General features: G+C 43.2%; 1 protein-coding gene and 1 long non-coding RNA gene across 2 annotated transcripts; both read left to right on the top strand.

The window, feature by feature from the left end:
- Positions 1 to 2,643: 2,643 nt before the first annotated feature.
- On the top strand, positions 2,644 to 3,862 carry LOC121587250. Its single transcript, XR_006004025.1, has 2 exons — positions 2,644 to 2,831; positions 3,089 to 3,862. It is a non-coding gene; the product is annotated as an uncharacterized LOC121587250 (long non-coding RNA).
- A 540-nt stretch (positions 3,863 to 4,402) lies between these two features.
- Positions 4,403 to 24,168, top strand: LOC121587485 (zinc finger protein 81). The gene is made up of 4 exons (XM_041904459.1): positions 4,403 to 4,894; positions 21,140 to 21,255; positions 21,989 to 22,115; positions 22,580 to 24,168. Exons 1-4 carry the CDS (start codon positions 4,609 to 4,611, stop codon positions 23,470 to 23,472), a joined length of 1,422 nt encoding a protein of 473 aa, XP_041760393.1. The 5' UTR covers positions 4,403 to 4,608; the 3' UTR covers positions 23,473 to 24,168.
- Positions 24,169 to 24,403: the final 235 nt, after the last annotated feature.

Here is a 24,403-nt window from a genome sequence, read left to right as displayed (position 1 = left end):
CTGACAAAAACCACACAACATCTGACCACAATCACATAACTTCTGAACCCAATTTTACTGACCACTCCACTGCTGACCACAACTACTGACCACAATGCCACAACTTTTTGCCAAAGCCAAAGAACTAATGACAAAGAGCACACAATCACATCTAGTGACCACTACCACACAACTCCTGAGCACAATCACACAACTGCTTACCACAATAAATGACCTCAACCACATAACTACTGATAAAAACCACACAACATCTGACCACAACCACATAACTACTGACCACAACCATACAACTTTTGACCAAACAACTACTGACCACTAAACTGCTGACCAAAACTACTGACCACAACCACACATCTGACTACAATCACATAACTTCTGAACACAATGTGACCATAACCAAAGAACTAATGACGAAGACCACACAACTTCCAACCACGTCTAGTGACCACTACCACACAACTTCTGAGCACAACCACAACTGCTTACCACAATAAGTTACCACAATCACACAACTATTGACCAAAATCACACAATTTCTGACTACAACCACATAACTGTTGACCACAACCACACAACTTCTGAAAATACAACTACCGACCACTAAACTGCTGACAAAAACTACTGACCACAACCACACAAATTCTGACCACAACCACACAACTTCTGACCACAACCACACTACTGAGCACAATCTCAATACTTCTGAACACATCTAGGGACAACTACCACATAGCTACTGAACAAAACCACAGAACTACTGACAACAACCACACAACTACTAAACACAATCAACCACACAACATCTGACTACACAACTACTGACCACACAACTACTGACCACTCATCTAATGACCACAACCACAATACTGCTTACAACATCTAGTGCCCACAACCACACAACTAATTACAACAACCACACAACTTTCTGACCACACAAATACTGACCACTTATCCACTGACTACAACCATACAACTGCTTACCACATCTAGTGACCAAAACCACACAACTACTGACAACAACCACCCAACTTCTGACCACACAACTACTAATCACTCATTTACTTACCACAACAACTGACCACAACCAAACAACTTCTGACAACAACAACACAACTACTGACCACAACTACTGACCACAACCACACAACGTCTGACCACAACCACACAACTACTGACCATGATCACACAACTACTGACCACTCCACTACTGACTACAACTACTAACGACAACCACACAACTTCTGACCATAACTACTGATCAAGAGCCCACAACTTCTGACCACATCTAGTGACCACTGACACGCAATATCTAACCACAACCACACAACTACTGACAACAATCACACAACATCTGACCACAACCACACAACTACTGACCACAACCACTAAACTTCTGTTCACAACCACACAACTGCTTACCACAACTAGTGACCACAACCACCAAATTACTGACCAAAACCAAACAACTTCTGGCCACACAACTGCTTAGCACACAACTGCTGACCACAATACTGACCACAACCACACAACTTCTGACCTCATCTAGTGACCACAACCACACAACTACTGACAACAACCAACCAACTTTTGATCACACAACTCCTGACCATTTATCTACTGACTATATCACCTGACCACAGCCACACAAGTTCTGAACACAACCCACAACTGCTGACCACATCTATTGACCACAACCACATAACAACTGACCATAACTACCAAAAAGTCTGACCAAACCAAACAACTGCTGAAAACAACCACACAACTGCTGACCACATCTAGCAACCAGAACCTCTAAACTTCTGACCACAACCAAACAACTACTGACCACAACCACACGACTTCTGACGACATCTAGTGACCACAACCACACAACTACTGACCTCAACCACCCAACTTCTGAACACACAACTACTGATCACTCATCTACTTACCAAATCAACTGAACGTAACCACACAAATTCTGACCACAACCACAAAACTGCTGATCACAACCACATAACTTCTGACAACACAACTACTGACCACTCATCAACTTACCACTCCACTCCACTGCTGACCACAACACTTTTTTGGTTACTACGTGATTCCATATTTTTTTTTTAAACATTTTTTGTCATTTAGCAGACTCTCTTATCCAGAGCGACTTACAGTTAGTGAGTGCATACATTTTCATACTGGCCCCCCATGGGAAACGAACCCACAACCCTGGCGTTGCAAGCACCATGATCTACCAACTGAGCTACAGGGGACTTGTGTTACTTCATAGTTTTGATGTCTTCACTATTATTCTACAATGTAGAAAATAGTAAAAATAAAGAAAAACCCTGGAATGAGTAGGTGTGTCCAAACTTTTGACTGGTACTGTATACATTCAACCGAGATATAGAATGTTTTTTTGTTTTTTTTTTATAATTGATAAACAAATAACTATCAAAATAAAACAAAAATGGGGGAATATAAGGACATCAATTCAAAAGTGTCAATGATCAGACCTGGCAAGCCAATCAAACAGGCAAGAAGTTGGTGGGGCGAGATCCAGCCTCCACCCCCTTGCTAGACCAATAATAAGAAGGCTATGACATCTGGACCTGCCCTCTAAGTCGACCACTTTCACGGAAAGCCTCTGCACACTCTCCTGCAAAGATGTCCTTAGCTTCTCTAACTCGTCAATCCTACCAGTGTTGAATTCAGCAGCCTTCTCAAGATCCACAATACTCTGGCCCTGCGAAGCAACCGTTCTGTTAGTGCTCACGATTTTGGCATCCAGTTCACCAATCGCAGCCTTGAAATCCTCAGCTATAGCAACACGTAATTCTCCCAGAGCCAGGGTAAGTTCTGAAAGTGTCACATTATTACATGTGCCTTCTGCCATGGCTGTCTCGTTGTGCGGTAGGGAGGAGGCCTTCGATGAGGATTTCTTATCCTTTAGTCGCTTATTATCCTACATGTTGACATAAAAAGTTATAATATTGTATTAAAAAGAGACTTATGGTGCAAAAAGGGCAGTAAAGTAGGTCAAGTTAGGTTGTTTCATAAAAAGTTGCCGGAGCTTCTCTCAAACACAGCTGTTCACTCCGACATGCAGATTTAGGTCATCCATTCCCTGAAAGGGGCCTCTGATTGTGAAGGTGGGAGGCAGTGTCGCACGGGGGAGAGGGATCCGCTGCATTCAGGATCAACATCAAGTCTCGGACCACTTGTCTCAAAGCCAGCCTCAACCTGCAAGCCACAAGACTGTTACAACAGCTCAACCCTGGGATGACTACGGCATCCTACCAAACACTTACCATTTATTTATATTCTGTACACACTGAAACTACCTTTGTCTACCGGACCAATGCAATAGTTATGTCACCTTACTGCACTACTAATGGATATACTTTCATATAATTCTATGCTGCTACTACGCTGTACCTTTTCCACTCAATATGCCCATGGGCGAACAATATCCATGCTATATCCCTATAGGCAATTGTTTACAATCTTATTTTAATTGATATATTATTTTATTTTATCTGCATGCGTCTTTTTATTAGTTTGTTATATATTTACAATGTCACTTATTTGATTGCTTTCCTATGTTACTTATTTGATTACTATGTCACTTTTGTCGCACTGTGTGAGAAGCCTGCAAGTACATGACAATAACATTTGATTTGACTGGATTTGGATTTGATTTGTCATCACCAGTGGATCCAGGTGACCAGGACTGGCCCTCGTTATAGGATAGATTTAGCACATACATAATCATTTACAGTACTATTCCACAAATGTTTTTCAAATGGCACCCAATGTATCTTAAATAATAAAAATCAATAAGGGAGTAGGAAAGCCGGTGGCTTCACCCTGAAAAAAAGTGTCTCGTCTCCAACTGGCAGCTGTAGTGTTAGGATTAATGGCGGGTGGACTGTGTGAGGAAAAGGCACGTGAACAGCGGAGCTGAGGAAAAGGCACGTGAACAGCGGAGCTGAGGAAAAGGCACGTGAACAGCGGAGCACGGCTGCCGCTTGAGAAAGCGGCCTATAGCGGGCGCCCGGTGAATGAGGCCAACGGGCAAAAAAGCTGTCGCACGGCGCTCGACCACTCTGGAGGGACACCGGCCTCCCGAGTGCTTATTGCTAACTGGGTTTCCGTCATCCTGTGAACCACGTTCTTTGCCGCTTGCAGCTATATTTAATATTGGAATGTGGCCTACTAAAATATGATTTATTATATGGTATTTTACCCTTTATATCGCTGGCTGTTGGACAGGGGTCCATCTAATAATGCATTTTTGTATTGATATGTTTTGTTGCAATTAAAATAATAACACCGGTGCTCTTCGATGCTTATCCTCTCTGGCTGGCGAATTTTATGGATGAGGGCTTTTATTTTGAAAGTTCCTGAACGTCAACAAAACCACAGAAGAAGAAGAAGAAGAAAACAAAAACCGGAACATTTATTTTATTTGTTGCGGTTCAGAGATAAGCTAGCTCAATTCTCTGGGACCACCGTACAGGCTCACTTGATAAATTCACAGATAACAAAATCTGCGTTTTTGATTTAATTCGAAGAGGCCGTTTACACCATATTTCCACGGGAGAAGACCTATGGTCACTGGAGAAGATGCGAGCTGTGCGTCAAATTCTACCGAACACAATGACCAACTACAGAGGTTTTCAGACACAACTGTCGTCCATCATGGATTCATTGACCAAAGCGGCAGTGGCAGAAATCTGCGAGCTCGTAGATGACAGTTATGCTCTTTTACAATTGGAAATATCTCGAAGCCACAAAGAGAATGAGGCATTGAGAAGGAAACTCGAGTTGATCGAGACCATCATTGCGCGTGGGCAGAGAGGGAATATGGCTGAAACAAACCAGCAAGATAACATTGATTCCATCAATGCTGGTAAGTGTGTGTGTAAGTAAGCGCGCGTGTGTGTGTCTCAGGGTTGCCAGCTGTAGCTGAAATTGTTTAAACAATGAGGACTCAAAACCTGCCCGCAAGGCCTGAAAACTAACCCCAAAAATGTTTTTCGCAACTAAAGAGGAGTTGCCACATTTATCCAATAGGTGTCTCCATAATAACAATCTAAATACAACTGGTAAACTTGCTTTACCTTGTTCTCTGCATTTCTCCCTTTATTGGTTCATCACACCAAATTATTTAATCTGAACCATAGAAGTGATTGATAGTGAATGGTCAAATGTATGTTTTTTTCCACAGAAAACATCCTCGTAAAATGTTAACCATTGAAATAGTGTTAATACAAGTCACATTGCTCTAAAATAAAAGCATTTTCAACAGGGGTATATAAATCGCTCGAGACTAACTTTTTTCATCACTGGCCCAGAATCGTTCTGAAGCGCAATTTAAACTGTCCCAATTTATTTATATATATATATCAGTGCATTCGGAAAGTATTCAGACCCCTTCCCTTTTCCCACATTTTGTTACGTTACAGCCTTATTCTAAAATTGAAATATTTCCTCATCAATCTACACACAAATAAACAATAATGACAAAGCAAAAACAGGTTTTTAAAATGTTTGCAAATGTATAAAATAAAATAAATACCTTATTTACATAAGTATTCAGACCCTTTGCTATGAGACTCGAAATTGAGCTCCGGTGCATCCTGTTTCCATTGATCATCCTTGATATGTTTCTACAACTTGATTGGAGTCCACCTGTGGTAAATTCAATTGATTGGACATGATTTGGAAAGGCACACACCTGTCTATATAAGGTCCCACAGTTGACAGTGCATGTCAGAGTAAAAACCAAGCCATGAGGGTGAGGGAATTGTACGTAGAGCTCCGAGACAGGATCGTGTCGAGGCACAGATCTGGGGAAGGGTACCAAAACATTTCTGCAGCATTGAAGGTCCCCAAGAACACAGTGGCCTCCATTATTCTTAAATGGAAGAAGTTTGGAACCACCAAGACTCTTCCTAGAGCTGGCCGCCCGGCCAAACTGAGCAATCGGGGGAGAAGGGCCTTTGGTCAGGAGGTGACCAAGAACCCGATGGTCACTCTGACAGAGCTCTAAAGTTCCTCTGTGGAGATGGGAGAACCTTCCAGAAGGACAACCATCTCTGCAGCACTCCACCAATCAGGCCTTTATGGTAGTGGCCAGACAGAAGCCACTCCTCAGTAAAAGGCACATGACAGCCCACTTGGAGTTTGCCAAAAGGCTCCTAAAGACTATCAGACCATGAGAAACAAGATTCTCTGGTCTGAATGCAAAGCGTCACATCTGGAGGAAACCTGGCACCATCCCTACGGTGAAGCATGGGGGTGGCAGCATCATGCTATGGGGGTGTTTTTCAGCGGCAGGGACTGTGAGACTAGTCAGGATCGAGGGAAAGATGAACCGCGCAAAGTACAGAGAGATCCTTGATGAAAACCTGCTCCAGAGCGCTCAGGACCTCAACAGGACGACGACCCTAAGCACACAGCAGGGGTGGCTTCGGAACAAGTCTCTGAATGTCGTTGAGTGGCCCAGCCAAAGCCCCGGACTTGAACCCAATCTAATATCTCTGGAGAGACCTGAAAATAGCTGTGCAGCAACGCTCCTCATCCAACCTGACAGCGCTTGAGAGGATCTGCAGAGAAGTATGGGAGAAACTCCCCAAATACAGGTGTGCAAGCTTATAGCGTCATACCCAAGAAGACTCAATGCTCTAATTGCTGCCAAAGGTGCTTCAACAAAGTACTGAGTAAAGGGTCTCTTATGTAAATGTGATATTTGGTTTTATAAATTAGCAAAACAATTCTAAACTGTTTTTGCTTTGTCATTATGGGGTATTGTGTATAGATTGGTGTGGAGAAAAACCCCCAATTGAATCAATTTTAGAATAAGGCTGTAACCTATCAAAATCTGAAAAAAGTCAAGTGGTCTGAATACTTTCCGAAGGCACTGTGTGTGTCTGTGTGTGTGTATGTACAGTGAGGGAAAAAAGTATTTGATCCCCTGCTGATTTTGTACGTTTGCCCACTGACAAAGACATGATCAGTCTATCATTTTAATGGTAGGTTTATTTGAACAGTGAGAGACAGAAAAACGCATGTCAAAAATATTATAAATTGATTTGCATTTAATGAGGGAAATAAGTATTTGACCCCTCTGCAAAGCATGACTTAGTACTTGGTGGCAAAACCAAGACGTTTCTTGTAGTTGGCCACCAGGTTTGCACACATCTCAGGAGGGATTTTGTTCCACTCCTCTTTGCAGATCTTCTCCAAGTCATTAAGGTTTCAAGGCTGACGTTTGGCAACTCAAACTTTCAGCTCCCTCCACAGTTTTTCTATGGTATTAAGGTCTGGAAACTGCTAGGCCACTCCAGGACCTTAATGTGCTTCTTCTTGAGCCACTCCTTTGTTGCCTGGGCCGTGTGTTTTAGGTCATTGTCATGCTGGAATACCCATCCACGACCCATTTTCAATGCCCTGGCTGAGGGAAGGAGGTTCTCACCCAAGATTTGACAGTACATGGCCCCGTCCATCGTCCCTTTGATGCGGTGAAGTTGTCCTGTCCCCTTAGCAGAAAAACACCCCCAAAGCATAATGTTTCCACCTCCATGTTTGACGGTGGGGATGGTGTTCTTGGGGTCATAGGCAGCCTTCCTACTCCTCCAAACACGGCGAGTTGAGTTGATGCCAAAGAGCTCGATTTTGGTCTCATCTGACCACAACACTTTCACCCAGTTCTCCTCTGAATCATTCAGATGTTCATTGGCAAACTTCAGACCGGCCTGTATATGTGCTTTCTTGAGCAGGGGGACCTTGCGGGCACTGCAGGATTTCAGTAATTCACGGCGTATTGTGTTACCAATTGTTTTCGTAGTGACTATGGTCCCAGCTGCCTTGAGATCATTGACAAGATCCTCCCGTGTAGTTCAGGGCTGATTCCTCACCGTTCTCATGATCATTGCAACTCCACGAGGTAAGATCTTGCATGGAGCGCCAGGCCGAGGGAGATTGACAGTTCTTTTGTGTTTCTTCCATTTGTGAATAATCGCACCAACTGTTGTCACCTTCTCACCAAACTGCTTGGCGATGGTCTTATAGCCCATTCCAGCCTTGTGTAGGGCTACAATCTTGTCCCTGACATCCTTGGAGAGCTATTTTGGTCTTGGCCATGGTGGAGAGTTTGGAATCTGATTGATTGATTGATTGCTTCTGTGGACAGGTGTCTTTTATACAGGTAACAAGCTGAGATTAGAGCACTCCCTTTTAAGCGTGTGCTCCTAATCTCAGCTCGTTACCTGTATAAAAGACACCTGGGAGCCAGAAATCTTTCTGATTGAGAGGGGGTCAAATACTTATTTCCCTCATTAAAATGCAAATCAATTTATAACATTTTTGACATGCGTTTTTCTGGATTTTTTTGTTATTCTGTCTCACTGTTCAAATAAACCTACCATTAAAATTATAGACTGATAATTTCTTTGTCAGTGGGCAAACATACAAAATCAGCAGGGGATCAAATACTTTTTTCCCTCACTGTATGTATGTATGTATGTGTATATATATATATATATATATATATATATATATATATGTGTGTGTACAGTTGAAGTGTGAAGTTTACATACACTTAGGTTGGAGTCATTAAAACTCGTTTTTCAACCACTCAACAAATTAATTTTTAACAAACTATAGTTTTGGCAAGTCTGTTAGGACATCTACTTTGTGCATGACACAAGTAATTTTTCCAACAATTGTTTACAGACAGATTATTTCACTTATAATTCACTGTATCACAATTCCAGTGGGTCAGAAGTTTACATACCCTAAATTGACTGTGCCTTTAAACAGCTTGGAAAATTCCAGAAAATGATGTCATGGCTTTAAAAGCTTCTGATAGGCTAATTGACATCATTTGAGTCAATTGGAGGTGTACCTGTGGATGTATTTCAAGGCCTACCTTCAAACCCAGTGCCTCTTTGCTTGACATCATGGGAAAATCAAAATAAATCAGCCAAGACCTCAGAAAAAAATGTGTAGACCTCCACAAGTCTGGTTCATCCTTGGGAGCAATTTCCAAACGCCTGAAGGTACCACGTTCATCTGTACAAACAATTGTACGCAAATATAAACACCATGGGACCATTCAGCCGTCATACCGCTCAGGAAGGTGACGCGTTCAGTTTCCTAGAGATGAACATACTTTGGTGCGAAAAGTGCATATCAATCCCAGAAGAACAGCAAAGGACCTTGTGAAGATGCTGGAGGAAACAAGTACAAAAGTATCTATATCCACAGTAAAACAAGTCTTACATCAACATAACCTGAAAGTCCGCTCAGCAAGGAAGAAGCCACTGCTCCAAAACCGCCATAAAAAAGCAAGACTACGGTTTGCAACTGCACGTGGGGACAAAGATCGTACTTTTTGGAGAAATGTCCTCTGGTCTGATGAAACAAAAATATAACTGTTTGTCCATAATGACCATCGTTATGTTTGGAGGAAAAGGGGGTGACTTGCAAGCCGAAGAACACCATCCCAACCGTGAAGCACGGATGTGTTAGCATCATGCTGTGGGGGTGCACAAAATAGATGGCATCATGAGGAAGGAAAATTATGTGGATATACTGAAGCAACATCTCTACATTTTACATTTTAGTCTTTTAGCAGACATTCTTATCCAGACCGACTTACAGTTAGTGGGTGCATACATTTTTCATACTGGCCCCCCGTGGGAAACGAACTCACAACCCTGGCGTTGCAAGCGCCATGCTCTACCAACTGAGCTACAGGGGACTCAAGACATCAGTCAGGAAGTTAAAGCTTGGTCGCAAATGGGTCTTCCAAATGGATAATGACCCCAAGCATACTTCCAAAGTTGTGGCAAAATGGCTTAAGGACAACAAAGTCAAGGTATTGGAGTGGCCATCACAAAGCCCTGACCTCAATCCTATAGAAAATGTGTGGGCAGAACTGAAAAGCGTGTGTGAGCAAGGAGGCCTACAAACCTGACTCCAGTTACACCAGCTCTGTCAGGAGGAATGGGCCAAAATTCACCCAATTTATTGTGGGAAGCTTGTGGAAGGCTACCCAAAACGTTTGACCCAAGTTAAACAATTTAAAGGCAATGCTACCAAATACTAATTGAGTGTATGTAAACTTCTGACCCACTGGGAATGTGATGAAAGAAATAAAAGCTGAAATAAATAATCCTCTCTACCTATTATTCTGACATTTCACATTCTTAAAATAAATTGGTGATCCTAACTAAGACAGGAAATGTTTACTAGGATTAAATGTCAGGAATTGTGAAAAACTGAGTTTAAATGTATTTTGCTAAGGTGTATGTAAACGTCTGACTTCAACTGTGTGTGTGTGTGTATATATATATATATAATTTATTTACAGCTGCGGAAAAAATTAAGAGACCACTGCAAAATTAAAAGTTTTTCTGGTTTTACTATTTATAGGTATGTGTTTGGGCAAAAATAACATTTTTGTTTTATTCTATGAACTACTGACAAAATTTATCCCAAATTCCAAATAAAAATATTGTCATTTAGAGCATTTATTTACAGACAATGACAACTGGTCAAAATAACAAAAAAAGATGCAGTGTTGTCAGACCTCGAATAATGCAAAGAAAATAAGTTCATGTTCATTTTTAAACAACACAATAGTAATGTTTTAATTTAGGAAGAGTTCAGAAATCAATATTTGGTGGAATAACCCTGATTTTCAATCACAGCTTTCATGCGTCTTGGCATGCTCTCCACCAGTCTTTCACATTGATGTTGGGTGACGTTATGCCACTCCTGGCGCAAAAATTCAAGCAGCTCGGCTTTGTTTGATGGCTTGTGACCATCTATCTTCCTCTTGATCACATTCCAATGGGGTTCAGGTCTGGAGATTGGGCTGGCCATGACAGGGTCTTGATCTGGTGGTCCTCCATCCACACCTTGATTGACCTGGCTGTGTGGCATGGCGCATTGTCCTGCTGGAAAAACCAATCCTCAGAGTTGGGGAACAATGTCAGAGCAAAAGGAAGAACGTTTTCTTCCAGGACAACCTTGTACGTGGCTTGATTCATGCGTCCTTCACAAAGACAAATCTGCCCGATTCCAGCCTTGCTGAAGCACCCCCAGATTATCACCGATCCTCCACCAAATTTCACAGTGGATGCGAGACACTGTGGCTTGTAGGCCTCTCCAGGTCTCCGTCTAACCATTAGACGACCAGGTGTTGGGCAAAGGTGAAAATTGGACTCATCAGAGAAGATGACCTTACTCCAGTCATCTACGGTCCAATCCTTATGGTCTTTTGCAAACCTCAGCCTGGCTCTTCTTTGCTTCTCATTGATGAAGGGCTTTTTTCTAGCTTTGCACGACTTCAGCCCTGTCCCTAGGAGCCTGTTTCGAACCGTCCTCGCCATGCACTTCACCCCAGCTGCCATTTGCCATTCTTTTTGTAGGTCACTTGATGTCATCCTACGGTTGTTGAGTGACATTCAAATGAGTTGCCGGTCATTCCGGTCAGTAGAGAGTCATTTTCGCCCTCTGCCGGTCTGTAGCTTTGTTGTCCCCAATGTCTGCTGCTTGACCTTGTTCTCATGAACTGCCGTATTTTACATTTTAAGGATGGAAGCAACCTGACGCTCACTGTATCCCTCTGCCAGTAAAGCCAGAATTTAACCCTTCTTTTCCTCACTCAAAACTTTCCTTTTCAACTCTTTTGGCATGGTCAATAGTTGTTTTTTGATTTATTATTACTTTTGAGGTACTATTAGCACTTTTTGCCATCCAGCTTGTCCTATTGCAAGCGTATAGTGATGACCACAGCAGTGGTTTTTATACTTTTCCTTGTTAAATAAAGATTTGGTTCAGGTGATCACCTAATCAGTACCTACAGTCGTATGAAAAAGTTTGGGCACCCCTGACAATTTCCATGATTTCCATTTATAAATAATTGGGTTTTGGATCAGCAGTTTCATTTTGATCTATCAAATAACTGAAGGACACAGTAATATTTCAGTAGTGAAATTAGGTTTATTGGATTAACAGAAAGTGCAATATGCAACCAAACGAAATTAGACAGGTGCATACATTTGGGCACCCCAACAGAAAAATCACATCAATATTTAGTAGAGCCTACTTTTGCTAAAATAACAGCCTCTAGACGCTTCCTATAGCCTCTAATGAGTGTCTGGATGAAGGTATTTTGGACCATTCCTCCTTACAAAACATCTCCACTTCAGTTAGGTTTGTGGTTGCTCTCCCGAGTGGCGCAGTGGTCTAAGGCACTGCATCGCAGTGCTAGCTGTGCCACTAGAGATCCTGGTTCGAATCCAGGCTCTGTCGTAGCCGGCCGCGACCGGGAGACCCATGGGGCGGCGCACAATTGGCCCAGCGTCGTCCAGGGTAGGGGAGGGAATGGCCGGCAGGGGATGTAGCTCAGTTGGTAGAGCATGGCGTTTGCAACGCCAGGGTTGTGGGTTCGATAAAATAATGTATGTGCTAACTGTAAGTCGCTCTGGATAAGAGCGTCTGCTAAATGACTAAAATGTAAAATGTAAATGTAATCGTTGCCGCGCATGGACAGCCCGCTTCAAATCATCCCACAGATTCTCAATGATATTCAGGTCTGGGGACTGGGATGGCCATTCCAGAACATTGTACTTGTTCCTCTGCATAAATGCCCGGGTAGATTTTGAGCAGTGTTTTGGGTCGTTGTCTTGTTGAAATATCCAGCCCCGGCGTAACTTCAACTTTGTGACTGATTCTTCAACATTATTCCCAAGAATCTGCTGATATTGAGTGGAATACATGTGACCCTCAACTTTAACAATATTCCCAGTACCGGCACTGGCCCCACAGCATGATGGAACCCCCACCAAATTTTACTGTGGGTAGCAAGTGTTTTTCTTGGAACGCTGTGTTCTTTTGCCGCCATGCATAACGCCCCTTGTTATGACCAAATAACTCAATCTTTGTTTCATCAGTCCACTGCACCTTATTCTAAAATGAAGCTGGCTTGTCCAAATGTGCGTTTGCATACCTCAAGCGACTCTTTTTGTGGCTTGTGGGCAGGAAGGGCTTCTTCCGCATCACTCTCCCGTACAGCTTCTCCTTGTGCAAAGTGCGCTGAATTGTTGAACGATGCACAGTGACACCATCTGCAGCAAGATGATGTTGTAGGTCTTTGGAAGTGGTCTGTGGGCTGTTTTTTGACCGTTCTCATCATCCTTCGCCTTTGCCTCTCTGATATTTTACTTGGCCTGCCACTTCTGGCCTTAACAAGAACTGTGCCTGTGGTCTTCCATTTCCTCACTATGTTCCTCAGAGTGGACACTGACCGCTTTCATCTCTGCGTAAGCTTTTTGTAGCCTTCCCCTAAACCATCATGTTGAACAATCTTTGTTTTCAGGTCATTTGAGAGTTGTTTTGAGGCCCCCATGTTGCCACTCCTCAGAGGAGAGTCAAAGAGAACAACAACTTGCAATTGGCCAACTTAAATACCTTTTCTCATGATTGGATGCACTTGTCTATGAAGTTCAAGGATTAATGAGCTCCTCAAACCAATTGTGTGTTCCAATTAATCAGTGCTAAGTAGTTACAGGTATTCAAATCAACAGAATGACAAGGGTGCCCAAATTTCTGCATAGCCTATTTTTCACATCTGATTTAATTTCATACAAGTTAATATTGCTATACTAAAAATCTTTGTCTGGACAATACCCCAGTACTCAGCTTTTATTAGAAAATGAATGGCATGCCACTGTGATCATTTTCTGTGACGACAGAGTAAATTATTATGCAGCCTCAGAGGGGTGCCCAAACTTTTTCATACGACTGTAATTCAGTAGAATGAGGTGTGCCTGTGTTGGAATTTAACAGACACTGGAATGGAATGGCTGTCATACATGTAGAGATGCTGATTTAAGAACAATTTGCAGTGGTCTCTTAATTTTTTCCAGAGCTGTATATATGCGACAACATGGGTCTAATCATAGTACCATAGTGTCATTCACAATGATTTAAAAGGCTAAGAAGAGTAGCCTACTACTGAAATTGATAAATGGGGCTGTCAAATGAGGCAAAAAATTCACATAAAAAAGTGTCTCTAAAAAGGTGAATATTTGAATCATATTTTGCATTAATGTACATTAATAATTAGACTACATGTAAAACTGTATCCTAGGTTGTTATGCATTTTGGCTACAACCTCATGTCCACACCGATACTGACATGAGGGAGGCGCCAGAAAATGTAGCTAAACTTTAATGTGAATTTTAATTACATAAATATAGGCTAAACGGCAGTCATGTTTGACAATTATAATGTAGGATATTTAACATTAATGTCTAAAGGCTTGATTCTGTTGACATACTCGAGGCATGGTTCGTTCAGATCAAATGGTCATGAACAGAGAGAATGGCCAGTGCCTGTTGCGCACTGCACACATCACCCACCTTGCAATCTGAGCAGAGGCAGTCAGCATTTTGAAACTATTTAACCATAACTTTAATTGTCATTTTATGTCATTTCTCAAATATCCGGTATATTAAAAGTCACATTTTCATAACGAAAACTTTGTGTGCATACAATTTTAACGAATGGGTAGCCTGGGAATCGAGACCTATAATCCTGGCATTGCCAGCACCATGCTCTACCATCTGAGCCATACAGGACCATCAATCAACAACTGAAAGGGTACCACACACCACCCTCCTCCCACACAGACAGCAGGGTTGCCATGATAGTTTTGATCGACTCTGAGACGTTAGATCCAAAATTCATACAACTAGGCTAATGCAACAGATTAGAACGTTTTAACTTAATGTTGATAAACTATTTATTCACATTATAAGCGCACATGGCAGTAGGCTACCTGCGAATGTTCCAAAATGTATGCTGAACAAAAATATAAACGCAACATTAAAGTGTTGGTTTCATGAGCTGAAATAAGATCCCAACATCTTTCCATATGCACAAAAAGCTTTGCCAAGATAATCCTTCCACCTGACAAGTGTGGCATATCAAGAAGCTGATTAAACCACATGATCATTACACAGATTCACCTTGTGCTGGGGACAAAAGGCCAGTCTAAAATGTGCAGTTTTGTCACACAACACAATGCCACAGATGTCTCAAGTTTTGAGGGAGCTAGCAATTGCCGTGCTGACTGCAGGAATGTCCACCAGAGCTGTTGTCAGATAATTTTATGTTAATTTCTCTACCATAAACTGCCTCCAACGTCAATTTAGAGAATTTGGTAGTACGTCCAACCGACCTCACAACCGCAGACCACATGTATGGCGTCGTGTGGACGAGCGGTTTGCTGATGTCAATGTTGTGAACAGAGTGCCTCATGGTAGCAGTGAGGTTATGGTATGGGCAGGCGTAAGCTGCGAACAACGAACACAATTGCTTTTTATCGATGGCAATTTGAATGCGCAGATACCATGACGAGATCCTGAGGCCCATTGTCGTGCCATTCATCCGCCACCATCACCTCGTGTTTCAGCATTATAATGCACGGCCCCGTGTCGCAAGGATCTGTACACAATTCCTGGAAGCTGAAAATGTTCCAGTTCTTCAATGGCCTGCATACTCACCAGACATGTCACCCATTGAGCATGTTTGAGATGCTCTAGATCGACGTGTACAACAGTGTGTTCCAGTTCCCGCCAATATCCAGCAACTTCACACAGAGGAGTGGGACATCATTCCACAGGCCACAATTGACAGCCTGATCAACTCTATGCGAAGGAGATGTGTCGCACTGCATGAGGCAAATGGTGGTCACACCAGATACTAACTGGTTTTCTGATCCAAGCCCCTACTTTTTTAAGGTATCTGTGACCAACAGATGCATATCTGTATTCCCAGACATTTCATGCAATTCTACTACACTTTATATGACTGGAGACATTAGCAGAATCTTTTTTAGTATGACAAATTACAGGGTAGCCTACTCTGCCTGCACTGACAAACAGATTAATAGAAACGACGTTGTCCATATAATAGGCCTATGAAAAGGGGAGAGACAAATAGAATATGACGTCATCTAAACTGGAGGAGGAAATTGTCCAAAAACAAGCTTTTAAGTGGCACTGACCCAACAATGATAAAGAGTGAATATGTGAAGTGCGCACTCACCGGGGATATGGCCGATGCTCTCCGCTGGTGCCAATAAGCTATAGGCCTACTGTTGTTCGCTCAATTAAGTTGAGGATTTTGATAACTAAAAGTCCTGCACAAAAAGCTTATTTCTCTCAAATGTTGTGCACAAATGTGTTTACATCCCTGTTTGTGAGCATTTCTCCTTTGCCAAGATAATCCATCCACCTGACAGGTATGGCATATCAAGAAGCTGATTAAACAGCATGATCATTACACAGGTACACCTTGTGCTGGGGACAATAAAAGACCACTCTAAAATGTGAAGTTTTGTCACACAACAGAATGTTGACCAGGAATGTTCACCAGATTTGTTGCCAGAGAATTTATTGTTAATTTCTCTACCATAAGCCGCATCCGTTTTTTTTTGAGAATTTGGCAGTATGTCCAACCGGCCTCACAACCGCAGACCACGTGTAACCACGCCAGCCCAGGACCTCCACATCCGGCTTCTTCACCTGCGGGATCGTCTTGAGACCAGCCACCCGGACAGCTGATGAAACTGAGGAGTATTGCTGTCTGTAATACAGCCCTTTAATGGGGAAAAACTAATTCTGATTGGCTGGGCCTAGCTCCCTAGTGGGTGGGTTTATGCACTCCCAGGCCCACCCATGGCTGCACCCCTGCCCAGTCATATGAAATCCATAGATTAGGGCCTAATAAATGTATTTCAATTGACTGATTTCCTTATATGAACTGTGACTCAGTATAATCGTTGAAATTGTTGCATGTTGCTTTATATTTTTGTTCAGAGTGTGTGTGTACACTACCAGTCAAAAGTTTGGACACACCAACTCATTCAAGGCCTTTTCTTTATTTGTAAAAAAAAATTACATTGTAGAATAATAGTGAAGACATCAAAACTATGAAGTAACACATATGGAATCATGTAGTAACCCAAAAAGTGTTAAACAAATAAAAATATATCTATTTATAGCCAACCTTTGCCTTGATGACAGCTTTGCACACTCTTGGCATTCTCTCAACCAGCTTCATGAGGTAGTCACCTGGAATGCATTTCAATTAACAGGTGTGCCTTGTTAAAAGTTAATTTGTGGAATTTCTTTACTTCTTAATGCGTTTGAGCCAATCAGTTGTGTTGTGACAAGGTATACAGAAGATAGCCTTATTTGATAAAAGACCAAGTCCGTATTATGGCAAGAACAGCTCAAATAAGCAAAGAGAAACGACAGTCCATCATTACTTTAAGACATGAAGGTCAGTCAATCTGGAAAATGTCAAGAACTTTGAAAGTTTCTTCAAGTGCAGTCGCAAAAACTATCAAGCGCTATGATGAAACTGGCTCTCATGAGGACCGCCACAGGAATGGAAGACCCAGAGTTACCTCTGTTGCAGAGGATAAGTTAATTAGTTACCAGCCTCAGAAATTGCAGCCCAAATAAATGCTTCACAGAGTTCAAGTAACAGACACTCTGAACATCAACTGTTCAGAGGAGACTGTGTGAATCAGGCCTTCATGGTCGAATTGCTGCAAAGAATCCACTACTAAAGGACACCAATAAGAAGAAGAGACTTGCTTGGGCGAAGAAACACGAGCAATGGACATTAGACCGGTGGGAATTTGTCCTTTGGTCTGGAGTCCAAATTTGAGATTTTTGTTCGAACCGCTGTGTCTTTGTGAGACGCAGTGTGGGTGAACGGATGATCTCTGCATGTGTATTTCCCACTGTAAAGCATGGAGGAGGAGGTGTTATGGTGTGTGGGTGCTTTGCTGGTGACACTGTCTGTGATTTCTTAAAAATTCAAGGCACACTTAACCAGCATGGCTTCCACAGCATTCTGCAGTGATACGCCATCCCATCTGGTTTGGGCTTAGTGGGACTATCATTTGTTTTTCAACTGGACAATGACCCAACACACCTCCAGGCTGTGTAAGGGCTATTTTACCAAGAAGGAGAGTGATGGAGTGCTGCATCAGATGACCTGGCCTCCACATTCCCCTGACCTCCACCCAATTGAGAGATCAACAATGGCCATGAAAAGGTCCTGATGTTGTTCAAGGCACTTTTCCTGGAGTTGCCGTGAATATTATGTCGACCGTGCTTCTGTTCTTTCGGAAGCTGCATTTTGACTCTAGCAGCAGTTCCTATGTGATGTTATTCACCGGCCTGTGTAGCATCACCTTGGCCAGGACCTTTCCAGCAACAGCAAGAAGGGATATCCCCTGGCTGTTGCCACAGATGAACTTGTCACCCTTGTTCTTTATAGATGGTGACAATGTTTGCATCCCGCCACTGTTGGGGGATAATCTCCCGGTCCCAAACCTCGGTGATGTACTGGTGGAGCGTTCTGGTGCAGAAGTAACCTCTCTTCTTCAGTAGCTCTGCCGGGAGGCTGTCAGCACCAGGAGTCTTGTTGTTCTTGAGGGAATGGATAGCTGATAACACCTCTAGGAAGGTTGACGAATGGTTGAGGTCTCGAATGGGTGGACAGGCAGGCAGTTCTTCCAGGATGGAGTGGTCTGTTGGAGAGCGCTGATTGAGTAGTGCTTCAAAATGGTCAGCCCACCTCCGCAGGATCTAGTTTTGGTCCTTCAAGAGAGTCAGAACATCAGCTGTTTTCAGGGGGGTGATGGAGCAATTTATATGGCCATAGATGGCTTTAGCTGAGTTGTAGAAATTGTGCATGTTGTATTGGTAGGCATAAATTTGGATTTCCTGTGCTTTATTCGTCCACCATTCCTTTTGTGGAGCACGCAAGGTTGTTTGCACTTCCTTGCGTGATGCTCACCATTGCTGGCGGAGGGTAGCAGATGTGGGGCTGTTGAGAGTATCCCTGTGCGCTTTGTGCATATTGTCCAGTAAGGTTGTGATGGTGTCCGAGTTCTCAATGAACCAGTCCTTATGTTTCCTACCTCTCTAGCCAATGGAGTGGGCCGCTGCCTGATAGAGCACTGAGCTGATAGATGCCCACTTCTGGTCTATGGGTTCCTCTGAGCTTCTTCTCAACTCAATCTCCCTCGTCCCCTACTGCAGCTTTCTCAAGCCGGGTACAGTGCAGACTCCTCTTCCTGGACTTCTGCAGGCGTTAGGGGTGACATATTCTCACCTGGAGTTTAACCAGTGTCATACAATGATCTGTCCAGCATTCTGCACCCCTAATGGCACATGTTAGCAGGACGTCATTGGTGTCAGAACGTCTCACTATGACTTAGTCGATCAGGTGCCAGTGTTTGGTGCATCCATGGGTGTTTTATATTTGTTCTTCTGCTGGAGCAAGGTGCTAGTGATGACTAATATCATGCTCGGCACATAGAGTTAGCAGTCTCATGCCGTTCTCATTGACTTGGCCAACATCATGCCTACCCAGCTCTCCGCTCTATATCCGGTTGTTCTGTCCCACCCTAGCATTGAAGTCACCCAGCAGAAATATCTTGTCATTCCTGGGGATGTGGTGAAGGGCCTCATCTAGTGACTGGTAGAAGCAGTCCTTTGCCTCATTTTCAGATGGTAACATTGTCGTGTATTGCACTGAGAAGAGTGGCGTAGCGCATCGTGGCTAGGGGGATACGGAGACATGAGTCTTTCACTTATGCCGACAGGTGTTTCGGAGAGACTGGGTAAAAGGCTGTTCTTAATTGCCAGTCCCACACCGTGCTGATGTTGTCTACCCGGAGCGTAAACTTTCCAGAAGAAGGTGTAGCCTTCTCCCTCCTCTTTCAGGGAACCTTCATCCAGGAACCTGATCTCACTCAGGGCAGCAATGTCAATGTTGTAGTGTCTTAGTTCTGCAGCAATCAGAGCTGTTCTCCGATAGGGTCTATCGTTATTGTCATCAGTGTCCAAAAGAGTTCTGATGTTTCATGTCTCCTCCAATTTCAGGGGAATTATTTTCTTTAGCATTTTTCGACTGCTGAGTGGAACTCCCGATAGGTGCAGTAGCCTATCCAGGGATGAATGAGTGGGCAATTTTTGGGCCACCTTTTCTAGGCCTCTCCTCAGCTGGGGTGAGCAGTGTGGCTCCTAAATAGGGCTGCTGAGTCCCACAGTAGCCTGCCAAAAGCAGCTGCCACTCAAGTCCCAGCTGCTGGCGACCATAATAGCCTTGTGCCGCTGGCGTGCAGGGGTCTGATTAAGGGCTCCCGGTGCATTCACTCCTACCCCTGTCACCAGACACTCCAACTCTGCAAGGCTTTAGTCTGGTTTCCGGTTGATGACTTCACCCAGGTCAGAAGTGGATACCTGCGCAAAGGAGGTTATTTAAAGTGCCACTGAGGGTGCGCAATCCCCAACAGCACTACTTCACTGTAGGAAGGTGGATTCCAGTGGCAAGGGGGGAAACCCAGGACGACCAGCATCTTCCACAGCTGAAGTAGGCTCCCGGATCCCCAGTCTGTCTGCATCTGCCTACCGGGCACCGCCATTACTCTGCTTTTCTCTCAGGGTGTGCTCACCTAGCCTTTGTCGTACCAGACTAACCCACAAGGCAGTGGGCCAGTGGTTGATGGCTGCCAGGGCGTGTCCACACAGAGGTGTGCCTGTACAGACTCATCTCTGGCGGTTAGCCTGGAGTTTCAGGGGAGGGAATGGCCGGCAGGGATGTAGCTCAGTTGATAGAGCATGGCGTTTGCAACGCCAGGGTTGTGGGTTCGATTCCCACGGGGGGCCAGTATAAAAAAATCAAATAATAATAATAATAATAATATGTATTCACTAACTGTAAGTCGCTCTGGATAAGAGCGTCTGCAAAATGTAAATGTAAATGAAAGAGAAGGTGTTCCTAATGTTTTGTACACTCAGATGTTCCAACATCTAGTGAAAAGCCTTCCCAGAAGAGTGGAGGCTGTTATAGCAGCAAAGGGGGGGACCAACTCCATATTAATGCTGATGATTTCGGAATGAGACGAGCAGGTGTCCACATACTTTTGGTTGTGTGTGTTTGATGGTCTTGTCCATCATATGTTATTCATTGATGGCACATACTGTCTTCATTACAATATTGTAGCTTACTTAGTTATCAGGCCTACTTCTCACTTTGTCCCTAGAACGTTCCTCTTCATCTGGAAGGGCTGCCTGTACCAAGCAGTCAAATGAAAATCTAAGAGGAGCTGGAAAGATCACAGCTGTTCGGGAAGCCACACAACAGTCTGAAAATAAAGAGGTAATAGAAAAAATGTCTACATTAAGCTTTTATTAGAGATGGTTTATTGCTTTCTCTAATGTTCTGTTTTGCCATCCATGTTTAATTGATGATAAATCCTTGATTTATCCCAAATGCATTCTGTTTTTTCTGTTGAGAGCCCAACTTTAAAAAATATCAGTGACCAGTAGACCGCAATCTAATGGTTTCCACTACATCCAAACTAAAACCATTACTTGGTGGTTCCATTACATTGAGTGTCTTGGGACATTTTCCATTAGGAAGTAATGGACTCTACTGGTGAAACCACAATGTCTATACCAGGGGTGTCAAACTCATTTTGTCCCGCAGGCCGCATTCTGTCTTCACCAAGGTCTGGAGGAACACACTGAAAATGTGCTATATTTCCTTACCTTCAAAATGTGCTAGTCCTCTATCCATCATTTTCTGAATTTTCAATCCTCCCTGTCCTAACTTTTCTTTCGGTAATTGTTAGCGAGTTGGACAGAGTGAAGAGACTATTATCATGTCTACACAGTTTTTATTGGGTTTGAGCCATTTCAGTGTAGATCTAACCCAGATGCTGTATGTCTGACACCCCTGGTCTATACAAACATTTTATACTATTAATGTCTAGTTTGTCTTTTAACATGACTTACAGTACATGTCCCCAATTCTGCTGCCTCTACAACTCATTCCGCAAACCCTGCATGTTCCTGTATTTTCAATTAAATATGCTCTCTCGCCATATCAGGTGGTTTTGCAGTTACCTGACGAGGAGAAGAGCGGACCTGACATAGTCTTGATCAAGGAGGAGAAGCTGGGCGGGGACTTGGATAATAGTGATGACACACAGGATGTTCTGCTATTCAGTGAGAAGGGTAAGTGAAAGGTGTACACATGAATTGTTAGCCAGGTGGAATTGTATGTACATTGGAAATTCTACGTCTGTTATTATGTCAACTGCTTTTCTCTCCCCGATGTGGTAAAGTGAACTTAGTTGAATCACACTCCTAACATTGTCACACAAAAAATAAAGTGTAGGCCTACACAATCTCCCCCATTACTGGCAATATTGCTCCGCACATCAACGCTGACAATCATTTGTCGTGAGCGTTTTGGGCCAAACTGGTTCATCTGCATCTCCCAGACATTAGTTGCAGATGGCTGAACTACAACCCCGTTTAAAATGTTTTTGAGACATAGGAAAAATCTTTATCATCTACATTATCATTGCTTGTGTAGGGCAATATGTACCCCCACCCTGTTGCCAGGCACATCTCCTACCTCTCCCCTTACAAAACAATTTATTGACATCCCTATTTGCTCCAATCTCTTCCCTAAGGTACTGAGGCGTTGTATGTCGAAGTGAATGACTGTGAAGAAGGGCCATCCAGAATGACCTCCTCCAACATGACTACGAGGGAGTGGGACAGAAGTGGAGAGGATAGTGGCCACCGATCCGAGCAGGGGAACGAGAGTTCTCAGAGGACCCCCCAGTTTTTGCGCTCTAAGTTCACGGCCGGAAGATGGAACCCCCTGAGCCTTGACTACACGCTGCATGAGACACCCAGTGAGTCTGGGTCCTCCAGTCCACAGGGGGGGGGTGATGAAATGGAGACAGTGGAACCCGTTTATGATTTCCCTTCAGAAACAGACACCGACATCCCCCCTACTCACCTGACAGGGAAACGGTTTCCTTTTGAACCAGACAGTAGTCCAAATTCTCTCGCTGGGAATTTCGAAATGAAAAGAGAAGTTTCCATGGTCAGCTCTCTACCTTACGACGTGGAACTGGATATGTGTTCTTCATGGAGCAACCAGGGTATGCTGGGAATGGTTTCCATGCAGCACGGGCAATACCTGAAACCGGACCGCAGGGAAATGCTGCTTGACAAGGCTGCAGACTTGAGCTCTGGCCAATATCAAATGACCGCCGCCGGACTTCACGCTGCAGCCAAGTACGACAGCAGAGACGGCAAGCGTTTTATTTGCACCTTCTGCAGCAAGTGTTTTACATCGTCGCGAAATCTGGAGACACACCTGCGGGTTCACACGGGAGAGAGACCGTACAGCTGCGCCCAGTGTGGGAAGAGGTTCACCCAGTCTGGCCATCTGAAAACACATCAGAGCGTACATACCGGAGAGCGGCCATTTGCCTGCGAGCAGTGTGGTAAAAGATTTGCAGGGAAACAAAATTTGAGGTTACACCAACAGAAAAACCACCCTAATCCGTGAGGTGTGACGCTAGTTGAGAGCTCCATGAATACGGTTATGCCTAACATTTTTAGAAGCTTTAGACCAGAACCTTGACACTGTTTGACATCTAAGTTTGAACATTAGTCATAAAGATTAGGCTATTTTGTATTTTCACACTGATGATATGTTTTGATGGATGAGCTTCGCAAGAATGGTAGAGGTGAAAAACGTGGCCTAACATTGCGATGCTCTCATTTCAATTTCTGTTCCATTTAATTGCCTTTTGAAATGATACAATTGAGAATATTTAACCCAATGAAACAAAGCTATTTGAATGTATTTTGAAAATGGAACAGTCATTCCATATAAGTTGTTACCATAATGGTCACACTTTAAATGAACCACAATTCATAAAGGCTTTATATAGCACACATAAAGTATTCATAGGAACTATAGAGTGCATTGCCTAATGCATCATATCCTACTATGAAAATTCTCAAAAAAGCTGTGCTTTATAAAGGGTTGTAATTATACGTAACAATATAACATTATTAGTGTGATTGCAAGAAGATAACTCGCAAGAACTGTAAGAGAAAATGTGTTCTCCCAGTAAACTCACCTTTTACAATACGGACAGCAGGAAAGTTTATTTAAAGGATGTAAGTTATTTCAGAAGATTCATTATTTACCAACAGCTGCAAATCCCAATAAAACGACATCACGTTTTGAAGTTCACTTTCCTTGTTTTGTCTAACAACACTCATGTATCTACAAAGACGTTTTGTGGGTCAGTAGCTAGGTTTCCATCCAATTGGTGATTTTCATGCCAAAATTATAAAATCTGCATAAAGAAAATGCGCATTTTCCAACCAGTGGTCTGTTTCCGGACTTCTTGCGGATAAAAATCAGTGCCTGATGACAGTGCACACAATTTACTTTTTCGTTTAAGTTTTCAGGTACTGGATAAAAT

Source organism: Coregonus clupeaformis, chromosome 18 (assembly GCF_020615455.1).
Source record: "Coregonus clupeaformis isolate EN_2021a chromosome 18, ASM2061545v1, whole genome shotgun sequence".
NCBI lineage: Eukaryota > Metazoa > Chordata > Actinopteri > Salmoniformes > Salmonidae > Coregonus > Coregonus clupeaformis.
Note: the sequence above shows the minus strand (reverse complement) of the source record. Positions and strands in the feature narration are given on the sequence as shown.